Below are 25,240 nucleotides of genomic sequence, written 5' to 3' on the forward strand. Positions count from 1 at the left end.
AAAAAAGTGAAGTAGAGAGGTTATGTAAAATAGAACTGGTGAGCACGACAAGTAATTAAGCGTTTCTTCTATTGAAAAATAAATGAAAATAAGACGAGGTTCTAACGCCTGCTCGATGCGCAAGGATACTGCTAGAAGCGCGACTGCGCATGCGTGGTAGCAGTCACGTGACTACATATGGTTCAAATATCTGTAGATTCTTCAAATCAATATTATTTTTTGAATAAATGACATGTTTAGGTGTAGCAGCTATTGAAAATATGAATCAGGCGAATATATTCAACATCGATTCTTGATATTCAATATATTTCTTAAGTAAAATACGTTTTTCAATTTAGTTCTTTAATTTCTTTTGATATCAGTTGCTAAATTATATCTAGAACAATGTGATGCTTTACTGAAGGAAATGAAAAATATCTTGAAATTTTATTAAGCATAATTTTCTCAAAAATTAAGTGCCTTTACTCGATATATTCTATTGAAGAAAACATAATTTTTTCTGAAATATTTTCTTTCGCAAATACAAAATTAACAAAATTGATGTAAGTTATTGTGATTCAGGCTAATAGAATACATTCCTTAAATACCGAAGATTAAACAGTAAAAACTAAAATTTTATAAACACATCACATAATTAAATTAAATAAGCAATCAGTATCTAAAAGTCAATGAATGATAACTGACTTCAGCTTCCAATTACTAAAAACTCAACTATAAAACTATAGAACCAAAAATAACAGAAATGTTCAGAAGTGTCTTTTCAAAAACTCCCTTAACATCTTCATAGTATATACTATAAAGACTCGACCATTCAGCGAGCCTAATCCACTCAATTCTCTCCTTTCACGCAGTTTAGATCCAGCTGAAAACCCCCAGCTACCAGACTTCCTTCACCCAGGCCTCAGATCGCGATTCGAGGCTGTCATAGTTGTTGCATGCGATCGACGAGCATTCATCGTTTCTCAGGGAATTAGAGTCACGTCGAGGGCGAGCCCCAGACCATCGGAAAGGCCTTACTAATTGGCTTTAAGTGCTGCAAGGCCGCGTGGCGTTACAGCAGCACCGATGGAGATGTCTGGCCGATCGGAGGACAGTTATTTCAGCGTTTGCGGCTGAACGAGAGTGGAGCGTGCGTCTGCGAACTGGTTTTCTCTTGGTGGCTTTGATAATGCGACAGCCAAGGCCCTCGTTTTGCTGAGAATTATCGGGGACGGGCATATGCGTCCAGAGAATTTCTTCGCCACGCTTCTCCTTCCTCCGATCGGCCTTGAGATTATAATAATATATTAACTGGCTGGGATCTACGGTACGAGGAGTCCCTACGCTGATCGAGAATCGATTGTCCTGGAAATGGTTCTTCTGGGCTTGAGGGAAATTTTAATCCCTTCGCTGTGACGTGCTTGGGATGAAAATTCACTTCCATGTACATATTCTCAGGAAGCACAATTCTTAGATTATCAAATATAAAAATATTACAATTTTTAACTTTCCTAAATTTTCAAAATCTCAAATATTCAGTTTCTCAAATTATTAAAGATTCAAAGGTTCAAATCTTCAAATTCACGAATGTTTAAATATTCAAATTGTGCTATTTTTAAATTCTTAAACTTTACAAATTTTCAAATCTGTAAATATCCCAATTCTGGATTCCTCAAATCTTTCACGAAGCTAATGTGTAAGAAGAAGCCTTAATTAACAATGCGATTTTAGTACCTCATAAACCATTATATTGGCATAGTTAGCTTCTTGGGTTTTACAAATCATCAAAGATATATTATCCCATTTTAGACTCTAATAGTAGACAGCATTTTTACAGATGTAGAAATGATTTACATAGTGGGTTTTCGAGGCCTAGCTCAAAATATCGTACGATTCAACGTGAGGTTCTTCCATTCATATTAAAAAGTGAGCATCAACCCCTTGAGTTACAATTTAATTTCGAAGTGTTAGACCAAAGTCAACAATTTATTTTCGCTACCCAATTGTCGAAAATAAACGAACTCGCCACGATCGATTTAACCATGATGTTACATCTAATAACGATTCAGAATTGTCATTTCAAGCCAAGGGGGTAAACTCAGGTAACTCTTCTCATAAGAGCGTCTTAATGCGTGACGTTACTGCTCTACGGAAGAGAAAGCAACCAAACCACTCAGTAAATACTAGACGAACTTTAAACGCTAATTCCACACTAAACTTACTATTCTACGAGTATAAACTCCGGAAGACTGACTCCGAACGCCAAGAGCACTCCATATTTCCACAACTGACTGAACATTTGAATCAATGTCCTAAATATTCTTCGGTATCTTCATTAAGACTATCTTCCAGTTTCATTTTATTTACGACGATCCAATTTCATTTGCATCGACTAATTGAAGTTTCATGTAACGCTCGATGATCCTCGGCTGGATCAACGAGCTGGATTGAAACTTTATGTAACATTGGTGCAGTGATTATGGAGCCTGATAGTGGAATAAGAATCAATGTCCCATCTAGGATGACGTTTTACGGCTCCGTGTTCAGCTTGAGGCGACGCACGCTTATTGCAACGAGTTCAACGTTGCATCGGATCTGGGACTCAATCGTTGTACTTGATGAGGTTTCCCAGAGGCGCGTCGGTGATATCGCTTGATCGCTGATATATCTAAGTGATTTTTTATGGACCATTTAGAGGGAAATTATGGTAGCAGGTTTCTAAACGGCGATCGTGATGATTAAAGTGTTAGCTGACCCATTTGATGGAAATATTATCCTATTAGAGACGTTATTATACTCCTTTTCTTACTGATAATTAATTTGTTCAGTGAGTTTGGGTACTTGGGTTCTGGAGTGTGCTCATAAAAAAGCAAAGAATATATGCGTGCATGTACTATGTATAAATATATAAAATATTGAGAATAAAATATAGGTACGTTATAATATTCAAAGGAGGAAGCCATGTTTATAAAAAGGTGAATTTGTATAATCAAGCACAGTCGAAAAGAGAATGTTGGTGCATTAAAAAATTTGCAAGTCTAGGAACGATTGTAAACTTCTATCTCTGTGAAAATACATGAATTTAAATTAGTCTGACTCTTAACTGCAGTGGTACAGGTCACAGAATTTATACTAATTTAATGTTCAGTATTTGGTGTGAAAAATATTCATGAACAATGTACAGAAGTACATAAATGAATTATATTACGATACTTATGCTACAGAGAGAGCGAATTATAATTAAAGTATAATGAGATTTCCTCTGCTAATTGAGGAATTTCACGGCGAATGTTTCTCTGCTATAATTTAATTACAATCCCTACAAAAGTCAACGAGGGAAGTTAAAGATATTAAGCAATTTCTCTACTATCTTAATCAGCGTTACTGCACTCTATACTTATGATACTATTTATTCTTCAACTTCTTTTAGACTACTAAGCCAGATGTAACTATTTCAGACACCCCCAACTCTCAACGAACTTTTCATCCACAGATCATGACAGGCGAGGACAGCATGAGTGACGACGTTTTCGAGGTCGACGACGATGGCTCCATCAACGCTACCGCCGTTGGTCTAACGCCAGGGACCACAGAGCAACCATACACCACAACACCATCTCCGACCGGATATAGGGATTACAAACCACCGGCGGAAGTGTTCGCTGAAAATTATGGCTCCTCCTCGAGGGACTACGACAACGTCAGGAGCGGCCTAAAAAGGACCAAGGTGGAAGACACTACCGCTGTGCACAAGGTAAGCCTCTTTTCTTCCAATCGAATCACGCGTTCCAGGAAAAGTGCAGGCTCTATCCTGGCGAGGGAGACATGCATCCACTGCAATATGTGGCGACGCTTCGCTCTGGGGAAAATGGGCGATGGTTTGCAAATTTTTCGAGATGGAGATTCTGTACTTGATGGTATCTAGATCTGTAGGTGGTAGATGATAGACTGAGATAATGGTTGATATTAAATATAGAATTTTGATTATAGAGTAGAATATCGATTAAGGGCGATTAGTAAGTAGACTAGTTCAGTGGACCTCGATTATGTATACTCTCTGTTATTAAGGATTTTGATTAATTTCATGTATTAATAACAGTATAATTGGACTGGGAGTCCTACTTAAATAATGGTTTAATGACAGTGTAAGGAAACTTAGAAAATTGGATTCTAGGAGAATTCTTTATCTAGGAATTTGGTCTTTCCATTAATTGAAGTTTCGTTTTGTTTTATTCCACATTCCTCAGTATCAATTGAAAATTCGTTCCTAATGTATCTTCTACTTCTATACATATGAAACAGCTTAGCTAGAAAGCAATTTAAAATCCCGCGCCATTACTGAAATTGAAATTAACCCGAGATAGCAAGCTATTCTGTGGAAGCATGCCTAGGTAAGAAAATCCCGAAAAACATTGAAATTCAATCGGCAATGAAACACTGTTCGAAACGACCAGATCGAATCTCCCATCGATAGGAGAATCGAGAGCGGCCGTCGATCGAGCCGCGATAAATGCGGGGTTTCGTTCGAAACGTGAAACCAGTTCGACGCGAAAGCGTGCAAGAATCAGCCGCGGAACGAACCCTGACTAACGATCCTCCAAGAACAATCCAACCGCGAGATATCGCGTTAAGACGGGATCCTCGAAGGAGGCTGAGCCGAGTAACCGATTGGCTTCGATCATAAAACGGCAGACGCGTCGCGGTTCCAAGGCAAATCAGCCAGTCGCTTCCGGTAGTAAAACCAGCAAAAGGGGGATGGGGGACGAAAAGATGAGAGGCGAGGTTTCAGAGATTCTCTCATAGAAAAGCGAAATGGGGGCTATCAAATGGAAAGAAGAAGATGGGAAGATAGATGAATGTGTTAATCAAAGAAAATGAATTAGTTTCCTGTATAAAAATCTGAATAAGCTTGGTTTTGTGGAAGCTGTTACGAAAGAAGGAAATCGAGTGTTTCTTGGCCACAGACTCGTGGCTCGTTAGCCTGTTTATAGTGGGTGGCACGTTTCTGAGATCAACTCTTGTGCTAGCCTGGTCTGGGTGAGTCCGTAGATGTGAGTGATAATGTGGAATAAAGAAAACTCGTTTGCTCTAAATAACTTGAGGGTACAGGGTTTACTTGCGATAGCGTTGTAGCTGGTTACCAGCGGTGAGTTTGCAGAGTTTGTAGAGTTTTGTTACAGATACAGCTTTGGAAGAAGTTGAGAGTACAATGTTACTTTGATGTAGGCTCAGGGTTTAGTGATGAATTTATCAATTAGTCAAAATTGGCAGAACTTATCGAGCCAAATAACCTCCACAAGATTCACAATTAAAATTATCTCATGACTCTTACTTTATAAAAGAGTTCCAAGCTTAAAAAATTAAAAAAATTCGAGTACCTCAGTATTAGGAAATGTGAAAATCAAAAAATTGAAAAATAGGAATACTTTCAAATTGCATCCTCTATTTTTATGCAGCCTCGAATGCAGCAAAACCTCAGCGGAATATTTAGCTTACACCTCATAACTTGATTACCAAGGAACATGTATAAGAAAGCAGCCCAAAGAGAACAGTAGCAAGTGCCAACAAAGAGCTGCCAAAGCAACCAGGAAATTCAGCACATCGCAAATCCTGCAAACATCGAGCCCATGAAAGCCAGAAGACAAATTCAATCCCAAAAGGGACACTCGGAGGTCCAAAGAAAGGAGCCGCTGACAGAAGGAGCGAAACACGACGGGTCCCAGAGAAAAGCGAAAAGGGAGGACGGAGAGCGCGAGGCGAATAAAGAAGAGGAACGAAGAAGATGAGAGAGCGTAAGAGCGAAAAGAGGAAAAAGACGGTGGAGGGAGCGAGGCAAGAAGGAGAAGAGGATGAAGGACGAGAGAGCAAGGGGCCCGCTGGTCGACGGAGAGAAACGAGATGAATCGACGAGAGCGGGAGAAGGAAGAGGGGTCCACGCTGAGGCCCCGGTGAGAAAAGGAAGAAGGCGAAGTAAGGACGTAGGAATCGTCTTGGGGGCCGTACCACACGGGTATAGCATGGACCTCGACATTCCCGATCATTATTCCGCTGGCTTGCCACGGGGAGGAGGGCAGCCTGACCTTGGCACGAAGGTATGTGTGACCTTGTTGGTCCTACGTATCCGAGAAACAGTGTGTCCCATTCATCATGCAAATGAGTCGGTAATGAATATCAGACGACGTTCTTGCGGCGAATATTTTCCCTGGATGGATGCATGCCAGGAATACTCGGGATATCTCCTGAAATCTTCCAGAGGATGCGTATCCAATCGATGCGCAGAAACGACGTGGAGATCGTGTCAGCTTAAGAGGAATCGGTATATGGATTGTCTCTGGGGAACATAGTGACTTAGGTGAGACCCACTAAAGTGGGGTGTTGTATAATACCCTTGTGGGTACAAGTCGACAAATGTGTTCTCTGCTACTTGGTTCAGAGCTGTATCTTATTTAGCTACATTTACTTTCTTAATCCTCACAAGACTACCAAGCCCTTGTTTGGACAGCCTTCCTCTAGGGTTCCAAAGACCTAGACCTAAGTTACTTATTCACATCTCTGTGCCTTTAGATCAAAATTATTTCTAAAAAAAAGTTTCTAAGTGTTTCATCTCTAAATGTAATACCTCCTTTTCTAACCTTACGTCTTAATAAATAAGCTATAATAAAAACAGTAGTTAGTTTATGTATAAAAGATCTTTTTTATAAATGATTTTAATATGCAGGCACAGAAATATGAATAAGTATCCTAGTACCGCACCTCTGTTCTAACCTATTTTGAACATTTAACCAGCCACCAAATCTCTCATTGTCAAAGGCGCGAAGAATCTGAACCCTTGCTGTCCAAATGAAGTATCCCTCGTGCTTCAATGGTACCCAAGTTGGGACAGTGACTTCGCTGGCAGGAAATTGCCTCGACTTCGAAGTCTGGCGAACCGTATGGAGAAAAAGCTGTTGATTTAAACGACGATTGCGCAAATGGCGGGACGAGCAGAAAAACTCTGAAAAGGAGGAGCGAAGAAAGGGTAGAGGAGCGAACGACGCTGGGTTTCTTTTAGATCGCTCGCTTCCGCACGACTCCCCTCTTGTCGAAAGATTTGCAACAGTGCAGCCGGTTGCAGCACCGAGCTCTTCAATTATCCCTTATAGGAGAGTGAGTACTCGGGCCCAAGAAAACGCGAGGCAAGAACCGGCTCGGGGCCCTGGACCCCCTACCGGTTTTACTTCGCCCTGCTGATCGGTGGAGCACTGCTTGCCTTCCCTCGATTCGGAATTAAGGATGCCCTCGTTAATTGCCGTGACACTGGGAAAATGTTCTCTTGCTATTTTATAGAGACACGCGTGGGAGTTGACCATAGAATAGACTCTGAAAGTGTAACGAGGAAGTTCTTTAAAGATTCTATTTAGTGGTGAAGCAGAAATAGGGTAGAATCTGTATAGTGAAGTTGAACATTGATACGCTCTTGGTACATCATAGTATACGTGATGGACAATGCACATCATATGTATTTGGTGATTTTATGGGAAGTTTGGATTTTTTAATAAATTGTGGAGCTTCATTGAATGATTCAGAATTCAGTAATGAAAGAATTTTTTGAAGTAGTTTTAACAGGATACTGTGAGTGGAGAACAGAGGAGATGGTCAAAATCGCTGGAGCTCTTGTGATCTTTTGAATTTGTAGCAACTCTGTAGCAATATATGAGCCAGATTTCTGTTTTAGATACTTGTAATTAATGAAACTGAAAGCTGTAATTCAAGAAAAAAACCTAAAACAGATAACATCAGACTACGTGTTTTGTAAATACGACAAAAATTGATGAAATTTGAATAAGATACCCTAATACATAAACTCACCCACTATATTAAGACAACTTAAATTTTCTTTATGGCAAGAAAATCCAAAATTTAGAGGCCTGTGAAAATCACTTGAAGGGTTTTCTCTGCCAAAAGAAGTATGGATTTGTTCAAAGGGAGAAATAATAAAGCTACTCAAAGATGATAGAAAGTTAGCGAGCAAAGTTTAATTCAATAAAGACAAACTTTTCTTTAAACTTCTTTAAGTATGCCAGAAGGTTTTTCCAACAATTCAATATTATATCTTCAACTAAATAAATCCAGTTCCTAAAGCAGCAGAATCTTACCATAACACTCTTCTTTTATCAAATTGTCTGTACTGTTATAAGTTTCCTTCTATCCTTATTCCAGAACACTCGTTCTGAAAGAATTTAGCTCATTTCGGGAACTTCTATTTCATCGAAAAATCTCCAGTTTGTAATTCCATCCAAGTACCTCCGTATCCTTATCTCTACCCCAGATATCTGATTTCGATTCAAATGGGACCATCGACTCTCCGATGCAGCCACTTTTCCCGCAAATCCAATTCCTGCTTCGATTCAAAATTCCCCAACATGCACGCCGTCAGTATACTTTGCATTCTCCACGAAATCTACTCCATCGACAGATTAATGACTTCTATCAATCACTTTTCAGTTACCATTGCTTTTCACACACAAAAATCGATATTTCAGCGTTCCTGGTACCATCTCGGACATCGAGTCTCTTCTGTGCAGCTCGGATGCACCTCCTCGCGTATCAAATTCAGATAGATCATCCCTCTCGATCGTATTACGATCGAATATAGAATTCTCGATACTCGTGCTGAGCTGGAATCGGATCGATGGGTTGGCTTACAGTGCTCAGGATGGAGCCTTGGAATTTCCCTGCTGCAGTCGAGGGGCTGCGTGGGCGGATTAAGGGCACAATTGGATGTGGCACAATGCGTGAGCTGGACTGTGCTTCCATTGGGATATGATTAAGCTGTTCTAAGGCACGAGACGCATGCTGACACAGAATGGGATGATCTCGCGAGAAATCTTGCGCTTGTAAATTCTCCCCTTTGATGGTTATTTAAAATAGAAATCGATAGAGCAGGAGCAGAAAAACTGCCAAACTTATTTTCTCTTTCTTACTCAAAAAAGTAATAAAGGAAGTATTTTCTCTCTCTTACTCAGAGAAATAATAAAGAAAGTTCATCGTCTCCGTCTCTTTTATCTACCTTCAATTCCGTTTACTTAACAGAAATCTTTACTATGATTAAAATCTCATGCAAATCCGAATATTGCAATTCACAATCAATGGAACGAATGGGACCGCAGACAGGGATTGAAATGATCCTTGATGGATTCTATAATACACTGGCTTGAATAACAAAACGACTCTCCATTACTGGGCTTCGTCGCTTGCCTACGGCAAGGGGGAGCGCGGAGGGGAAAGGATACACGGATCGAGTGCATTTTTTCCGCGTGCACCAGCCTGGAACTCGACTAGAGACCACGCTGACCTTAAGCGGCCGTGCATTTGGCGGGCTCGCGCAGTCGCATACAAATTGAGTTAGCGGCCTCGTGGTAATGGAGGAAGACGAGAACGCGACCGAGCGAAGGCTTCTCGTAAGAGGAGAGAAGAGAGTCGCAAGTAAATGCCCTGAGAAAATTCGATTATTATGCGTACCTAGGTATCCTACACTTTGGAATAATAATAATTGATCGATAGCTGAAGACAATACTTTCGCAAAAATTAATTGGGCTTGGGATGAGTGTCGATAAAAATTAGAAGGTTCATGTTTGATGCTCGAATGACTGTGTATGAATGTCTCTTAAGCTACTTTTACATTGGGCAACTTTTGGTTGGACAAGTCAGTTGATTAACCTAATGTCGATCAAAATTGTCCTTTCGATTTAGTTGAAATTGAGTTTACGCGGACAACTTTGATTAACTTCAGGTTGATCAACTCAGCTGCCCGACCAAAAGTTGCTTAATGTAAATGTAGTTTTAATGTGGACTCTGTAGTTTTATTCAACGACATACCAATTGCGAATTCTCTTCAGAAGATTGTTGAACAACTGACTCTGAGGTCCACAAGTTTAGACTCTTGTAGACAGAAATGCTAAAGACCCTAACTATCAGGTACAGTGCTGTCTGAATAGTACATTCGTGTTTTCTTGGAGCTAATCTTCTACTTAATCTAATCTTCATCTTTGAGGAAGTAAATTCTAGTTACTGACTGAATAGATCTCAAAAATAAGTCTCACAGATCTCAGAAAAACTAAGTATATTATCTTGATAGAAACTTATCAGTCTGAATCAGTTTACGAACAATCAGAACTTGCAGCCCAAAACGAAACCTCCAAAATTAGACACAAAACTCTAAAAATTCTTCCACTTGGCACTCTCTCATTTCCCCCTTCAATTCTGAATCTCCACAACCCAAAAACAGCATCCCCAAACACCTGCGTTTAAGAAAAAGTAACCACCTATATCAAGAGCCTCTACTCTCTCACATCTCAAAATTTAAAGTGCATACATTCGCCTCGCCTCGCGGATTCACTCCACAAAAGATTGCATGCATTTATGAATGCATCCAACGAGCAAGAAGCATTCGAACGCGAACGGCAATAATGGTCCTAAAAATGTCAAACGTCCCTGGCCCCCTCGGCGCTCCTTTTTGCAACAGCATTTCACCTGGCTCGATCGAGAGGAGCCTGGGCTCTCCTTTTATCGTGAATCCGCGCAACCCGACTTGCTCTCGGCCGAATGGAGGATTCAAGCCGCGTTTTTCGCGTACGCGACCGATTGATATTCCACGCGACGGCTCCCCGAACTGGGAATTGTAAATTGATAAACGCTCGGCTGCGTTTCACGATAAAGAGGAGGAGGTGAAGGAGAACCTGTACGTCGTCTATCCGTCATAAGGCGTAGCTGTTTTTCCAAGAAAAATTCCGTGCCAGACACTCGTTCGCGCTGGTCGAGTATGGCTTTCCCTTGTGCTTTCAAAGATACGTTTCTGACTATCGTGGAACATGTGTTTGGAAAGCTAAGAACTTCTATCGCTGTTGTTTATAGATGAAGGTGTAAGTCCAATTCAACACACGTAACAGCTATGGAGACTAAATGGAATTATATCTTAAAAATACTACTCCCTTTAATTTCCTCAAAATTTTCACAAATTTTACAAAATTTTACATATTAAAGAGAAATTTAGCGTAAATCACCTAATTTCTCTTTTAGCCCTTCAGAAGTACCCTCAAATTTCGCACCTCGTCCTAAAACTGTGAACAGAGTCCACATTTTGTGGTTATGTCAATTCTTAGACAGAACAAAAAGGTTCTTCAGAAGCAGAAAAAAATCGTGTATTCCTCGCGCGAACATCGTAGTTCGCGACCTGGCTTAACGATTTTTGCCCCGATAGTGGATTAATTAAATGTCATTCACGAATCAAGCGGTCCTTCGGATCCATAATACATAAAGAGCAGCGGAGAATCTGCAATTCTGAACGGTTCGAACTCGAAGTTAGTTTGCCCTGGTGATCGCCGAAGAAACGCGACGGTCGATTAATAATTTCGCTCGACTATCGCGCAGGGCAAAAAGAGAGCCAACGGGCATATCTTATTGGTGGCTCGTAATTGAGTTTTTGAGTAATATATTCTGGGGACGTTCGATCTGCCCGGGTCTGTCCCTAGCCACTTCTTATCCCTAGATTTTTAATACGACAGCGAAAAATAGATCACTGTCGTAATACCTTTGCCTTTCCTTGAAGATCTCTCGAGTTTTGTTAATGAGTAACAATCTCTAATGGTAATTCGAGCTCAACTAGTCTTCTACTGGGTGATCAGTTTAACTGGAAACCCTCTAGCACTTACAATGTTAACAGTATTTGTACTAAATGCTCCATTAGAGGGTAATTTTGTAAACCCTTATTAGAGGGTTTTTAGTTAAACTGATTACCCTGTATACAAATTAAATGAATTTAGAACAATGAAGTTGCTGAAGTAAAGTTTCTCTGAGAATCATCTTCTAATTTAGACTATCTTAAAAATGCTAAAAAATTCTGGTATCCTTTTTTCTTTATATCTACATTTAAGGAAAAAGTACCTGTTTGAGTACTTCAGGTGTGACATCACTTTAACCATTCAATTCATACTGCTAGATTCAAATTTGAAAGTGTCTCACTGAAAGGCAAAGTTCCCGTCTTCCACATGCGATCGTTCGTAATTAGAACCAATTAACAGTCTATATTTAGCTAGCGCGACCATTTTTGCAGAATCTCGTTATCCTCGCTCGCGTTTATCGGTCGGTGGTCCGTCGGTATCGTTCCATGCGTTCTTCCCTCTTTCTCGCTCTCATCTGGTTCTCTCGTCCCAGGGCGATTAGCATACGAATGCACACGACCTTGCCGCGCCATTGGACGTCGCGAGGCATGGAGAGCCGTATTGCACGCGCGTCTAAGCGTCGTTGCACATGCAAATGCGCTGAGGCGACAGAAGTGGAGGACTCGGAGCTGTCTTCTTCGAAGACGAGCAGACACATTAGAAATACAAACTGCATCGAGAGATCTCGGTGATTCCCTTATTTGCTCAACAAGTGTTCAAGATATTTCATTTGAATTTGGATAATACAAATTTCCTCTATTGGATATGTACATATTTTATTAATTTGTTGAAGATCTGAACTAGAGAGTTGCACTATAGAGTCTACAGCCAAAAATTAAATTAGGCAGTGGAAAGGTGCTTCAATTCAAGCCACTTGGGTTTAGGTAACTTGATGTCACGTTTGTGTTGTGTTGACATGAGTCACGTTACTTGGATTCAAGTGGTTTGAATTCAAATGTAACTTGAATTCAAGATGTTATGTAATATTAATTAAAATTGTGTCAGAAGAGGGGGTGCATACTGGTTATTTGGTTGTGTATTTTCCAAACGAGACATGCACTTTTGACAGCTTCCTCGACGTTCACATGGTTGCTGATTTACTTGAAGTTTGTCTTGTATAGTACACTATAAATCATGGTGTACATCAATTAATGTGTACTTTAAGGCAAGGAAAAGTTAAAAGGACGTAAACTTTACTAAAAGTTTGAAAAGATATTTGAAGTCAAGTAATCAAACACATTTACCCTGGTCAAACTGTCCCAAATTACTTGTATTCAAGCCACTTGAATTCAACTAACTTGACTGATCTAAATGTGCCTAGACAAAATAGAAACTTGAAGCGATGTCCCAAGTCAAGTAAAATAACAAATTCACATTGCTCAAGTTGCTTCAAGTCACTTACATTCAAGCTGCTTGAATTTCAATAACCTGACAAAATAGAATCTTGAAACGATGTCTCAAGTCAAGTAAAATAACAAATTCACATTGCTCAAGCTCCTTCAAGACACTTACATTCAAGCTGCTTAAATTCCAATAACCTGACTGTTCTGAACATGCCTAGACAAAATAGAATCTTGAAACGATGTTCCAAGTCAAGTAAAATAACAAATTCACATTGCTCAAGTTGCTTCAAGTCACTTACATTCAAGCTGCTTGAATTCCAATAACCTGACTGTTCTGCACATGCCTAGAAAAAATAGAATCTTGAAACGATGTTCCAAGTCCAGTAAAATAACAAATTCACATTTCTCAAGTTGCTTCAAGACACTTACATTCAAGCTGCTTGAATTCCAATAACCTGACAAAATAGAATCTTGAAACGATGTTCCAAGTCAAGTAAAATAACAAATTCACATTGCTTAAGTTGCTTCAAGTCACTTACATTCAAACTGCTTGAATTCCAATAACCTGACTGTTCTGCACATGCCTAGACAAAATAGAATCTAGAAACGATATCCCAAGTCCAATAAAATAACAAATTCACATTGCTCAAGTTGCTTCAAATCCCTCACATTAAAGCTGCTTGAATTCCAGTAACTCGTCTCACCTAAACAAGACTTAAACATCGAGAAAAATCCAGTTCGCATGATCCACGCTCTATTGTACATTGTTTTTCCACCGCAACCAAAAAAGTATTGAGAGTCACTGAAGTCGCGACGCAACCACCCCGCCGTACGTGTTTCCCTCCTCTGGTTGCACATGTTCCGAATTCGATGCATAGGTAGGCAAGCCTGTATCGTCTCGTAGAGGCGCGTGTAACGCGATATCTCGTGCGTTCTCGAGCGCGCGCGTGCACGGCCGCCGCCGTGGTGCCGCACAATGCAAATTATAATGCAGCCCGTATAAGTGCACGTCCGGCATTGTCACGTCGAACGTCGTGTACGCGTCCCCGCTGCACCGTTTCGTACCATCGCCGTAAATTTTACGACTCTCGACTTCTATAACGTCGATGCGTTGACTTTCCAACAGCTCTTGCGTCGCCCATCTGCGTCTGAGCTCCTTTTGTATGCACCTGAATTAGCTCCCTTTACATGCATCGGTGCAAGCTAGATCTTAGAGATTCTTGTGTGTTGCTGACATTCTGTTGCGATAATTTCATCCATGGAACGTGAAGCTCTTTAATTTTGACTTCTATCAGTTTCTTCTGAAGGTATTTTGAATACTGCTTTTTACTGGATTTTAGAGAAATAAGTTGCATAATGTTGGGTAATAGGGACTGTTACATCTGTGGTTGTAAGACAGAACAACCTAAGTCACTTGTTAAAGTGAGATTAATTCTGACTTCTATCAATTTCTTCTGAAGGTATTTTGAATACTGCTTTTTACTGGATTTTAGAGAAATAAGTTGCATAATGTTGGGTAATAGGGACTGTTATATCTGTGGTTGTAAGACAGAACAACCTAAGTCACTTGTTAAAGTGAGATTAATTCTGACTTCTATCAATTTCTTCTGAAGGTATTTTGAATACTGCTTTTTACTGGATTTTAGAGAAATAAGTTGCTTAATGTTAGGTAATAGGGACTGTTAAATCTGTGGTTGTAAGGCAGAACAACCTAAATCACATGTTTCTGTTTTCGAGATATTGGAGTTTAGTTTTCAGCTTCAGTGTCTCATGGATATGTGTTTTCTTAAACCCTTATTTTTAGACGAAAAATTCTTTTAATGGCCTTTTTTCTTTCTGAAAATATAGATTCTGTATTCTAGATGTCTATTAAGAATTTAACTCGAATTTTCTGAAAATGTGGCATAGGTCGTTTTGCCTTACATCGACAGAAACATTCATCTTGTTCATGATGTTAGGTTCTCCAAGCGCGAGCTTCATTAATTTTCTTTTTAGCGTGATATTAAAATTGACAGAATCTATCTCTACTGCGAAACTTCATACTCATTAGTCCTATTTTACCAAGTATTGCTAACCAAGTAATATAGTCACTAATAGGAATGCCATAACGATTCTCAATCTGGAGTGCCTCTTTTCTCATAAAACCGGAATCTTTATTCAGAAGAAGTCCATAAATATTTTCTTCCATTTTCTTCCACTTTGAATAACTATTTCCCCTCGTAATATCAAATTACCATGGTTTCAGGTACTCTGCAGAAATTTCTTTCCATTTTATCCAAGCTCATCCACTCTCAGCCATTAAATACCTCGCGTCAGTGATTTCACAGTTCCTTCAACTTCTTCAAATTATTACGTATTTCCAACATTTATCGCCGAGTCACAGACGATACACAATTATCCAGCGCATTCTAAGTTTTCTGCACATTTTACTCTTCCATGGATCCCTGCGTCCTGAATTCACGTGCATTCTTTACGACAGTTTTTTCTGTCCCTCAGGAAGCGTCGAGCACTCCGTTGAAATTTATAGTCTCTCCAAGCGGTCCACAGTTTTTGCGAATCTCGTTTGTCGATCTTTACGGGCTCGTCTTCACGGTACGCTGGCTTTATGATCGGGCTGTTACAGCGTTAGCCATCGTATTCAGCTTCCACTTCCGTTACAGTTACATATTTTTGACGCCAGGCTGATGACTGGCGGTATTCACACATCTTTAGAAGAAATGCAGTCGTCATTCGTTATTATATTGCTATTCGGTATTAATGACGAGATTATATAGCATATATAAAAATAATTAAGTACATAAACATCACATACATGACGTACGTAGAGCATATACATACGAATGCATTACAGTAGAGACACAGTCGATTCTAGTACTAGCCATGCTCAACCAAAAACAGCAACACTGCAAGGGCTCGATTTTGCACTGGATGGACAGAGACACACAATGCAGCGTACTCTTTCTATAAAGTGCAAAATTGAAGTCTAGCAGTGTTGCTGTTATTCGTTTAGCTGCTATTAATCTTATAAACTTTATTAATCTTTTATGATGCTCGTATTTTCTAATGTGTCTAATGAAGACAAATTGTTATCAGTTTTATTAGATATTATTTCTTCTTAAAGTAGTTGCCCCCAAAATTACTTATATAGGAATTTCTTAAAATTTTGACAGTGTGTTAATATAAGTATTGTCTACGCATAGTTAAAATTTTAATGAATTTAACCATCCCAAATTCGAGTTATTTGCCTTCAAAGTTTCAAATTTTAGCACAAGCCGCGGCAAATTAGGCGAATTGAAAATGCTGCAATTAAGTTAGCAACGAAAGGAAAAACAGATCAAGTAATTTTTCATGTTTCCTCTGGCGTTAATACTCTCCGTTTCGGAGTATTAAATTAATTTCACATTCGAACTGCGATAAATATACAAGGAGCAGTCTTTATGGACTCCGATAAATTCATGAGCCACGATGAAACCGCATAAATAAAAGTTCGCTCGTTTGGTGCAAATCTACACGCACGAAAGCGGGTCCCCGCTTTCACCGTGGCTTTAAATCAGCCCGCGCGATACGCTCGCGTTAATTTGCATGATGCTCAAAAGGAAATGTGTACTTTAGCCTGATTTATGGACGATGGTCGATTTTGAAACACTTAATATTGATGTTACTCGCGGTGAAAATTCATCCAACCTTGATCGTTGTTTCTGTCTACTGTTTGGTCTGTTTAATATCCATTATGAATGGTAAATAGAATATTATTAAAGTATGTAATATTGTCGGAGTTGTTAATGAAAAGTCAATTTACTTTGTTAGAATTACATAACTTTTCAGTTTTTAGGATAACATTTCAATTATCTTGTTGTTTTGCTTTCATCGTTATTGATTTTTCTTTACTTTTTGTGGGTCTGTTCTCCTCTGTATCATTGTATTTCCTCTAACTCGTTTATTAAAATAAGTAAATGATAATATTTTATTCTGCTGCTATTTTCTGTGACTATTGTCAATGATTATTAACATGTAGACAGTTTACTTACTGTGGACTGTGGACTGATAATGACACAACTCTAAATTTTGCTATATTTAAACTTAATCTATCATAAAAAGAATAGTTTTTAAAACAAACGATATCACTAACTCGTTTTCAAGAAACTTACGATTCTTAAATTAAACTGTAAAACTATAGGAACTCTGATGGTATTGCTACATTGACACCAATACTTCACTCAAACTTTTTCCTCAACACTTTAACTTGTCTTCACTTCTTATTTTTCTCAGCAAAAATACTACTAGCGATAAGTCTTATTTTATCTACAATCTGAATTTCAAATAATAATTAAATTTCGACGATTTACAAAAGAATATATACACAAAAACTTGTAACAAATAGCACATGGACTTTTCTAAAAAACTTTGCTAGTTTTTTATTTTTAATTACACTAAAGTACCCTAGATCAAGAAACATAATGTTTCTTATTTCTCCTCTCTGCTGTACACCAACAGAAAAAGAAGAGGGATTGCGGAATGTCGCTGTCTGGCTAAACGACACGCGATCCAACAGGCGCGTTCACAATGGGAATTCCGTGGCGGCGCGTGCAAGAGACGCGTTCGCGAGGGTGAAACGTCCGCAGGAACAAAGGTGCGCCCAGGAAGAGGGAACCAGAGAGAGAAAGGGAGGTCGACCGGAACCAACGAAGGACTGAGCCTGAGGAAGAAGGAGAGGAAGAGAAGGGAGGGCAGTGAATTAAGTTTCTCCGCCCCTGAGGCCGACACATTCGCCGATACTCGTCACGACCACCCCCTGGGGGTCCTGCGAATCTTTCAATGAAAATTCTACGCGAAGGGGACGCTGCATCGAGGCTCTGACAATAGAAAGTCTAGCTTTCGGGTCGCTCATACGTGGTGTCATCGATTTTAGGCATTTGAGGGTGTGTTTTCGTTCGAGGGACTAGGGGATGTGTTATGTCCTTTCATTTGAATTACTTTTTGGTCTCGAGATAGTCTTTTTTTAATTAATTTTCAGAAGCTGATATTACGTTTTGTCTTGGGATGTGTTTAATCGCTTAATGAATGGAAGATACGTATGAAATTGAGTAAATACAAGGGTGAAGTTTTTAAAACATGTATGTTGTTCAGGGTGGACAGAATAAGACCCTTATAATAATTAAAATTCAGTATTAAAATTACAGTAATAGTTAAGAAGACAATTATGATAGTTTAGATTCTTTATATTAAACCTAGAATTTCAATAATCCTTCTCGTGCTAAAGTAAGAACATTCAAAGCTCAAATACTTGAAAATTGAAATTAATAAATTGCATAAAAGATTCTGAAAATTTGTAAATTGAAGGTTCGAATATTTTCAACTTTAAAGAGTTACAAAATTGGAGATTTCAAAATTTCAATGCCCTGATAAAATAGTGAGGAGATTCCTAAATAATCCCATTATGATATGCCAAAGGTTAAATCATATCACAAACCACACAACTTGATGGTTTCTCAACCCATCCATCGTATAACACAATTTAGAACCAACTCACTTTCAAAATCTCAATTATACACCCACTTAAAATTTGTATCATTAATTAATAAACATCCTCTAAAAACACTCGACTCAAACCTGGAGACAAAACCAATTGCTGCTAAATATCTCTCCTTATACGTTAAGTCAATGCTATTCTACACATAAAATAGCTAAAATTTCTACCTACCATTTTTATCCTGAATTCCACTCACCAAAAACGAATTGCATGATATTCCTCACCCAAAGAGATCATCAAGTTTTGGCTAAACTGAATTCTGCTTCCGCTACCAACCCCAGTTGAATCAAGCGAAAATTTCGGACAAGAAGCGCTTGGTCGATGCTGAGCCGAGCCATTCATGCAGGGAAGCCAATACTCCATGAAGGAAAAAAGACCCCGACTGTCGCCAAAACGAAGTTTCGTTGGCCTGATTCACGCGGAAGAGCGATCGCGCTCTTTGCGATACTCACACAAAGCTTCTGGTTACGCTTTATGGTTCCTCCTTCTGCCGCTAATCGCGAGCCATTTTTCCTACCAGGAGAAACGATCGTCGTTCGTCCGACGAACAGGAGACAAAGTACTGCTCGAAGGAGCAAAGACAGTGGGAAGTGTCTGGCAAGCTTGAGACATTGGGGCGAGATAAACGTAGGGGTGGTATGGAAAGATTATTTGCTGTGAAAAGAGGGAACTTTGTTTGGAGAGAAAAATTACTTTAAAGTCGAGATGAAACTTAGTGCAAGTCCTGATATTCATTAACAGCAATTAGCAAATGTTCCATGCTTGTGTCAGACGTTTGTGTGAGTGGTGACAAAAATTTGAGAACAATGATTTTGACTTTCATATAGCTATATTTTGTAGTGTTTCCTTTCTTCTAATAGCTTTCACTGGAACTCTTAACCCTTAAGTACATACATTCAATGTTAAGATACGTAAACACTGACTAAAACCAATTGATACTAAATATTGTCAAAATTAATGATGTTACTTGGAATATGAAAACGATGTAGGACATGAATTCCCCACATTCATTATAAAGGCTTTGATATTTAAATGAGAACGATAATAACAACGCATCATGCAGAGTCTACCAGACTCTGTATCACTAGCTAAGGGTTAATGTTATTCACAGTCATATAAATTAATCTTATTAATAGTTCCCTGAAAACTATCATGACTCTCAAAGTGTTAATTCATCTTTAACCACTAACTTCACACTATCTCTTTGGAGCAAACCCTAACTCTCTAAGTCCAATTACTCTCAACGCCAAATAGGAAAAAATAGCAAGGATAATCTTCACCATCGCTGTAACTCACTGTCCTGAACCGTCAATGATGGCACAAGAATGTCCCTTTTACGTCCAGACGCCCACAATCGTTCGTCGAACGAGCGAACACACGGATAGACGCGTTTACCTGTTGGGCGAAGCAGGTGCCATCCCAGCTCGTAATGTAATAATCTGCCGTGTGGCCAGGTCAAACGATTATTGCCGGCTACAGGTGTTACTATCGGGAAAGGAAGCGCAGGCAACAAAGTTGACTGCCGACCGCAGCCTTTATGGGACCACACAGCATGATGACGGAAGGTTCCGAAACGTGTGTGCGTTGTGTGTAGCTCGTGGAAGGAGAGAACAAGGAGAACCAGGAAAAATGTTGGAGTAATCTCAGAGACTGGATCTCAAGGTGTTAGAGATTGCGATGACGTGGAGGAAGATTTGGTTTTTTTTTAATATTGAAGACAGTTTGATGGAGGGTTTTGTTGCATTCGCTATGCAGTCATCAAGTGGAATTGTCTTCGATTGTGTGTGACTATGAATTCTTTTATTACTATTTTTTGTGTAACTATAGAAGTGTCTGATTATTTTATCATGATTATTTCTGATTTTCGAATTCATAAATATTTCAATTTACGAATCTAGAAATGTCTATTAAAATTGATATATCTAGATTTCCAAATATTGAATACTCAAGTTTTCAGATTTCTAAATGTTTACAATAATGTACTTGTTATTTATTTTAATCTCTGTTAAATTAACTGCCTTCTCAAAATTGTTAATCTTGCTCAACCTATAACAGGCACCTATACACTTTAATTTACGTCTACAAAGGTCGATGCAGGTGTCCTAAAATAGGCCCTTATTATTTGTTCCTTAATAAATAAAACTTAATGAGACTATTGTAAAGCCACAATCGAGAAATTCTACCTCCATAAATTTCAAGTTAGTAAGCCCATGGAATAACCTATATTTTAAGAAAAGACTATACCATATTATTGACTCCTAAACTGAAGATAGGAAATCAAGATACACAAAAAGTATCGATAAAAAATACCTAACTACCCTCTAATACCCTCTATAATACCTAACATAAAATTCTTAATTTTCAAGATAACAATTTTTAATCTTGTAAAACTGTTCCAAAAGTAAAACAAAAAATAAAGACATATCCTTTGAAAAAATACATATCCTTTCGTTTATTCTCTCCATCCACACATTCCAAGGAGCCCTCAAATCGCCATCACACATTCATCCCTTATCGATCGATCTGCATTCCAAAACCCATCGATTTTTGCCAGATCAATCGCGAAGCCGAAGAGTTCTCAACAAAGCAGAAACTTCGAAAGGTGACCAAATTACACGTTCGAGAAGGGGTCCCAGGTGCTCGCGCGCGGGCGCGCCTAACGTATCCCGAAGGCACGAATGCAGGTGGAGGCACACAGTGCCTTGTAATGTAATAATTTGGCTCGTGCCCCGGGTCAAACAGTGAGCTCCGTTCCAGTCGCGGACCATCGTTGAGAATCGTGCTCCGTTTCACAGGTGTCAGCGTGCGCCCGCGCGCTCCACGAGGATAATTTCGAGCCCTCGTTCTGCGAAGGATGGAAATTTATGAGGCAGCAGTAAAAGTCCCTGCCGCGGCTAATTCTGTTAACATTTACGAACCACTGGTTTAGGGACAGAAACGAGTCATCAGCGATAGCCTTGCGTTTTTGGATACCCTTCTGCCTTGCATTTTTGTTCATTCGAACTTTTCTTGGGACGAGGTTTAACAGATTAGGAGGAATTCTGGTGAAATTGATAGTGATGTGCAAGAAGGGTTTAGAATTTAGGTGGAGGGTTCAGGGCGATGGTTGAGTATTTTTGGATTAATGTGAATGCTGGTTGGTTTACTGAAAATATGTTTCAAAGGGTATAGAATCAGTTTTAAGTGGAAATGTGTCAAATATGTTCCCTTTTGATATTGGCTTTTTTGTGCTTGTTTTGGCATGGACTCGATTAATTTTTGCTGAATATAGAAAACTTAAATAACGACTATGTTCACAGATGTTTTCATGACATTTTCACATGATGAATTTGAGTTTCTAAAGGTCGAGGTGTTACGAGCTTATAGAAGTAAAATTATATTTCTGATGTAATTACAAAAGAATTGACTTCGGAAAAACTGAATTCTGATTTTTGCGATTTTTCTTCCCTTTCCCTCCAGAGACTTAATTCATTTAGCTTCTTCGAATCGCTTAACTTATTCCCCACTAATGACTACTATTTTCTAAATCCTTATAGGAGCCAATTTTAGAAAAATACGACTTATGTCATCTTACTTTCTACCTTCAGATATCTCGCTTCTATCATAATCCTAACATACCCAATTTTCCTAAGTCAGCTAACTCCCATGTCCACACCCTGCGTAGACTCAGTTTACTAGACTGGTCTCTCAGGAAATCCAGCAATGTTCTTCCCACGGTTGTCGTTTAAAAGGTCCCCTTCGTCGTTTTATCTAAACAAGTGATTCCGACAAGAAGGCACTTAACAACGATCGGCCTTCATTCGACGAGAGCTCGATAGCCCGCGAGTATACATCGAAATCCAACCAGCACCTTTTATTTGCAGACAATCCTCCTCGGCGACAGCGGAGTTGGCAAGACTTCTCTGTTGGTCCAGTTCGATACAGGGAAATTTCAGCCAGGAAACTTCGCGGCCACTGTTGGTATCGGCTTCACGGTTCGTATTAAACCAACATTTGATGCTTATTTGTTTGTTTAGATGGAAGCCAGTAGCGCGGGTAACGTGTGTGTAATATGGTGCTTTGATTGCGATAAGGATTTTGGGGAACTGTTGATAGAGAACTGGCCTCGATTAATTTGGAGCATATTTGGGGAAGAATATTATTTACAGTATCGAATTCTATTTAAATATTAAATGTGTATAGTATAAATGAGTATTTGAAGCTTTAGTATGCGAGGATGGAAAAGTATTGAAATGCATTCAATTCACAAGCTCACAAGTTCCTATTATAATACCAAATTTAGTTGAATTACAGCGTTTTCCAATTTATGCCTCTCGATTGAATAACAGAATTGAACTGAATAGCGATTAAATATTTTATACAATTCAAATCATAGACATAATGGCTCAGTAGCTTAAATAAGAGCATTGCGCGACAAAAAGTAGCATGCCCTATTGATTCAATTAAATGAAATTATCTATAATTAATTAAATTCAATTACGTTACTGAAATATTGGGTTGATGCAAAAGTCCGTCCCATTTTTTTGACAAAAATTGAAAAATTTTCTTCACTAAAAATTACATTTAATCAATATAGTATGTGCCCTTCTGTTCGATGACCTTTCTCCACCTCTCCCTTATCTGCATAATTCCACGCTCATATAAGTCCTGAGATTCCTACATAAAAACCTGATCGACGAGACAAACTTTTGCATCAACCCAATGCAAAATTTTCACCAGCTACCAACTCACAAATCTATAAACTCAGTTTAATATTTATGTTTCCTTTTACAAATCTTGAAACCTAATAGAAGAACCCATCTGCTCCATCTGCACTAAATCCATCCTCATTACTAGATCCGTGCAAGCAACGTATTACACAGAGATTACAAAAACACTGAGTTGATGGGTTCTGCTATCTCCTTGTTGCCTAGTATAGAAGGCAATTTCTAAGCAATTTGGGAAACGCTGCCTGTTGCGTGATTCCCTGCCCCGTGAGCCGCGATAACGCGCTGCTGGCGACCAAGAGTAGCTTTGTATCGGTGTCCGCCGATGTGAGCAATGCATTTATGCATGAGGCCAGCGCTTTTACACCCGGCCTTACGGGCATTTACGCGCGCGAAATTTATAGGCGTCGCTTTTCCGTCAAACTGCCCCGCAGCTCGGAAACTAAAACTTTGTTGCGCGTGGCGTTTATTTTAAGACTCCGCGCGCGTTTCCCGAAGATAGAACCCGAGTTTACAGCTGTCCCGCTGTACAATAAATTACAGGAACCGCGATCCTCTGCTGCAACGTTTTGATTTACATCGTACAGAGGAACGTTCATCGGTTGGACGAGCGCGAAAAAGAGTTTTCCTTTTTCGAACCGTAGAAACACGTGTCTCGATTTTATCGACACTAAAAACACGTATAAACGTCGATGCCTCGAGTTTCTGGGGAGCTCGGCGTCGACGATAGATTTTGAGCTTGCAGAAGGGGAGACCAGAGAGAAATGTAACACGAGAGGAATGTAACAAATTATAAAACAAATACTAATCGATTTAATAGTCTTGTGCTTTCATCTTTGCATATCATTTACATCTCTTCATTTTAGCTTTTGGTAACACGTGATGATAAGCGATTCTTCGTATTTTAACGTTATATTGAAACAGATTTGCTGATTTATTAGTTGCAATTGATATTTATTGCTTAGACTAACCATTAATTACTGCTAAAAATAGAATTATACTAAATGATTATTCTATGTAGACTTAATTTTAAAATATACTAGAAATACGAAAGAAATGTAAGAAATATATATCAGTTACTACAAAGAAATCTGTATGTTTCTCAACACGTGACATCGTTCGGATACTGAGAAGTATTGTAATTCTCTGGACAACTGCGTGAGTATTGTTTGTCGACGAACAGAGGCAATATCGGTGCAATGTATTTACCAGCAGCTAAATTTGTTTCCGATTTATGATATCATGTGTTCATTAACGATGCTCTATGGAATATTATTTGATAAACGTAATTGCAAATAACTGGCTGGCGGCCACAAAAGCGAAGGGATTAAATAATACTACATATCATGCGCGATGGTTGAGTAAACCTGACGTTTCCTATATAATACATTGTTATTTGTGGCACAGGATAATCGTGTTAGCGAAATGATATTATTGTTACTGATCGATGCTTTGTTTTATTTTAATTGGCTTCGATGGGAAATTTGAGGCAGCGTAATGAAACAGTTTGAGTTTATTTTGCGGTAATTCTGAACTGTTTTCAGAGTCTTCCAAAAAGAGTTTTCAGATGATTAAAATAGTTGTGAAAAGTGCAGCAGAAAATGGATTTCAATTTTAGAGTAGTTGTTTAATAAAGATTACATTTATTAGTATTAGTTAAATTGTTACATTTTTTCAGAAAATCAAACAAAAGGAAATTTTCTTTAACACTCAAAGTATTACGATATACCTACGAATCTTTTACTTGACAAATGGTGCAAATTTGAAATTTGGAATCACAGATTTCCAGACATCCAGTAAAGTCCTAAAAATGTCCAAAAGATGCCTCTGACTAAAGGACGTCTTAAAGTCCTCCAAATTACGTCTATAAGACGTTCAGATAAAAAATAGACGTCTCTAACACCTCCAGAACCGTAAGTTTCTAAGATATCCATGTAATGTGTTTTTAAGACATCTTATGGATTCAAATTTCGCAAGTCATTG

At 38.9% G+C, this 25,240-nt stretch overlaps 2 protein-coding genes across 3 annotated transcripts in view; both read left to right on the forward strand.

Annotated features, from left to right (window-relative positions):
• Positions 1–25,240, forward strand: part of LOC143178137 (ras-related protein Rab-37) — a 119,936-nt gene that overhangs the window by 21,713 nt on the left and 72,983 nt on the right. For both annotated transcript variants that reach the window (XM_076376633.1, XM_076376632.1), the window contains exons 3-4: positions 3,473–3,733; positions 22,415–22,525. In XM_076376633.1, coding sequence (XP_076232748.1) covers positions 3,473–3,733; positions 22,415–22,525 — 372 coding nt within the window. The remainder of the gene's footprint in view (positions 1–3,472; positions 3,734–22,414; positions 22,526–25,240) is intronic.
• Positions 5,721–6,286, forward strand: LOC143178219 (uncharacterized). The gene is made up of 2 exons (XM_076376751.1): positions 5,721–6,071; positions 6,155–6,286. Exons 1-2 carry the CDS (start codon positions 5,829–5,831, stop codon positions 6,284–6,286), a joined length of 375 nt encoding a protein of 124 aa, XP_076232866.1. The 5' UTR covers positions 5,721–5,828.

Source organism: Calliopsis andreniformis, chromosome 4, assembly GCF_051401765.1.
Source record: "Calliopsis andreniformis isolate RMS-2024a chromosome 4, iyCalAndr_principal, whole genome shotgun sequence".
Classification (NCBI taxonomy): Eukaryota; Metazoa; Arthropoda; class Insecta; order Hymenoptera; family Andrenidae; genus Calliopsis; species Calliopsis andreniformis.

What these genes read in the sequence shown, in the direction of transcription:
- LOC143178219 (XM_076376751.1), top strand. Translation starts at nt 5,829, where the DNA reads ATGAAGGACGAGAGAGCAAGGGGCCCGCTGGTCGACGGAGAGAAACGA. An exon ending in AGCCTGACCTTGGCACGAAG is followed by an intron (nt 6,072 to 6,154) that starts GTATGTGTGACC and finishes AATGAATATCAG; the next exon opens with ACGACGTTCTTGCGGCGAAT.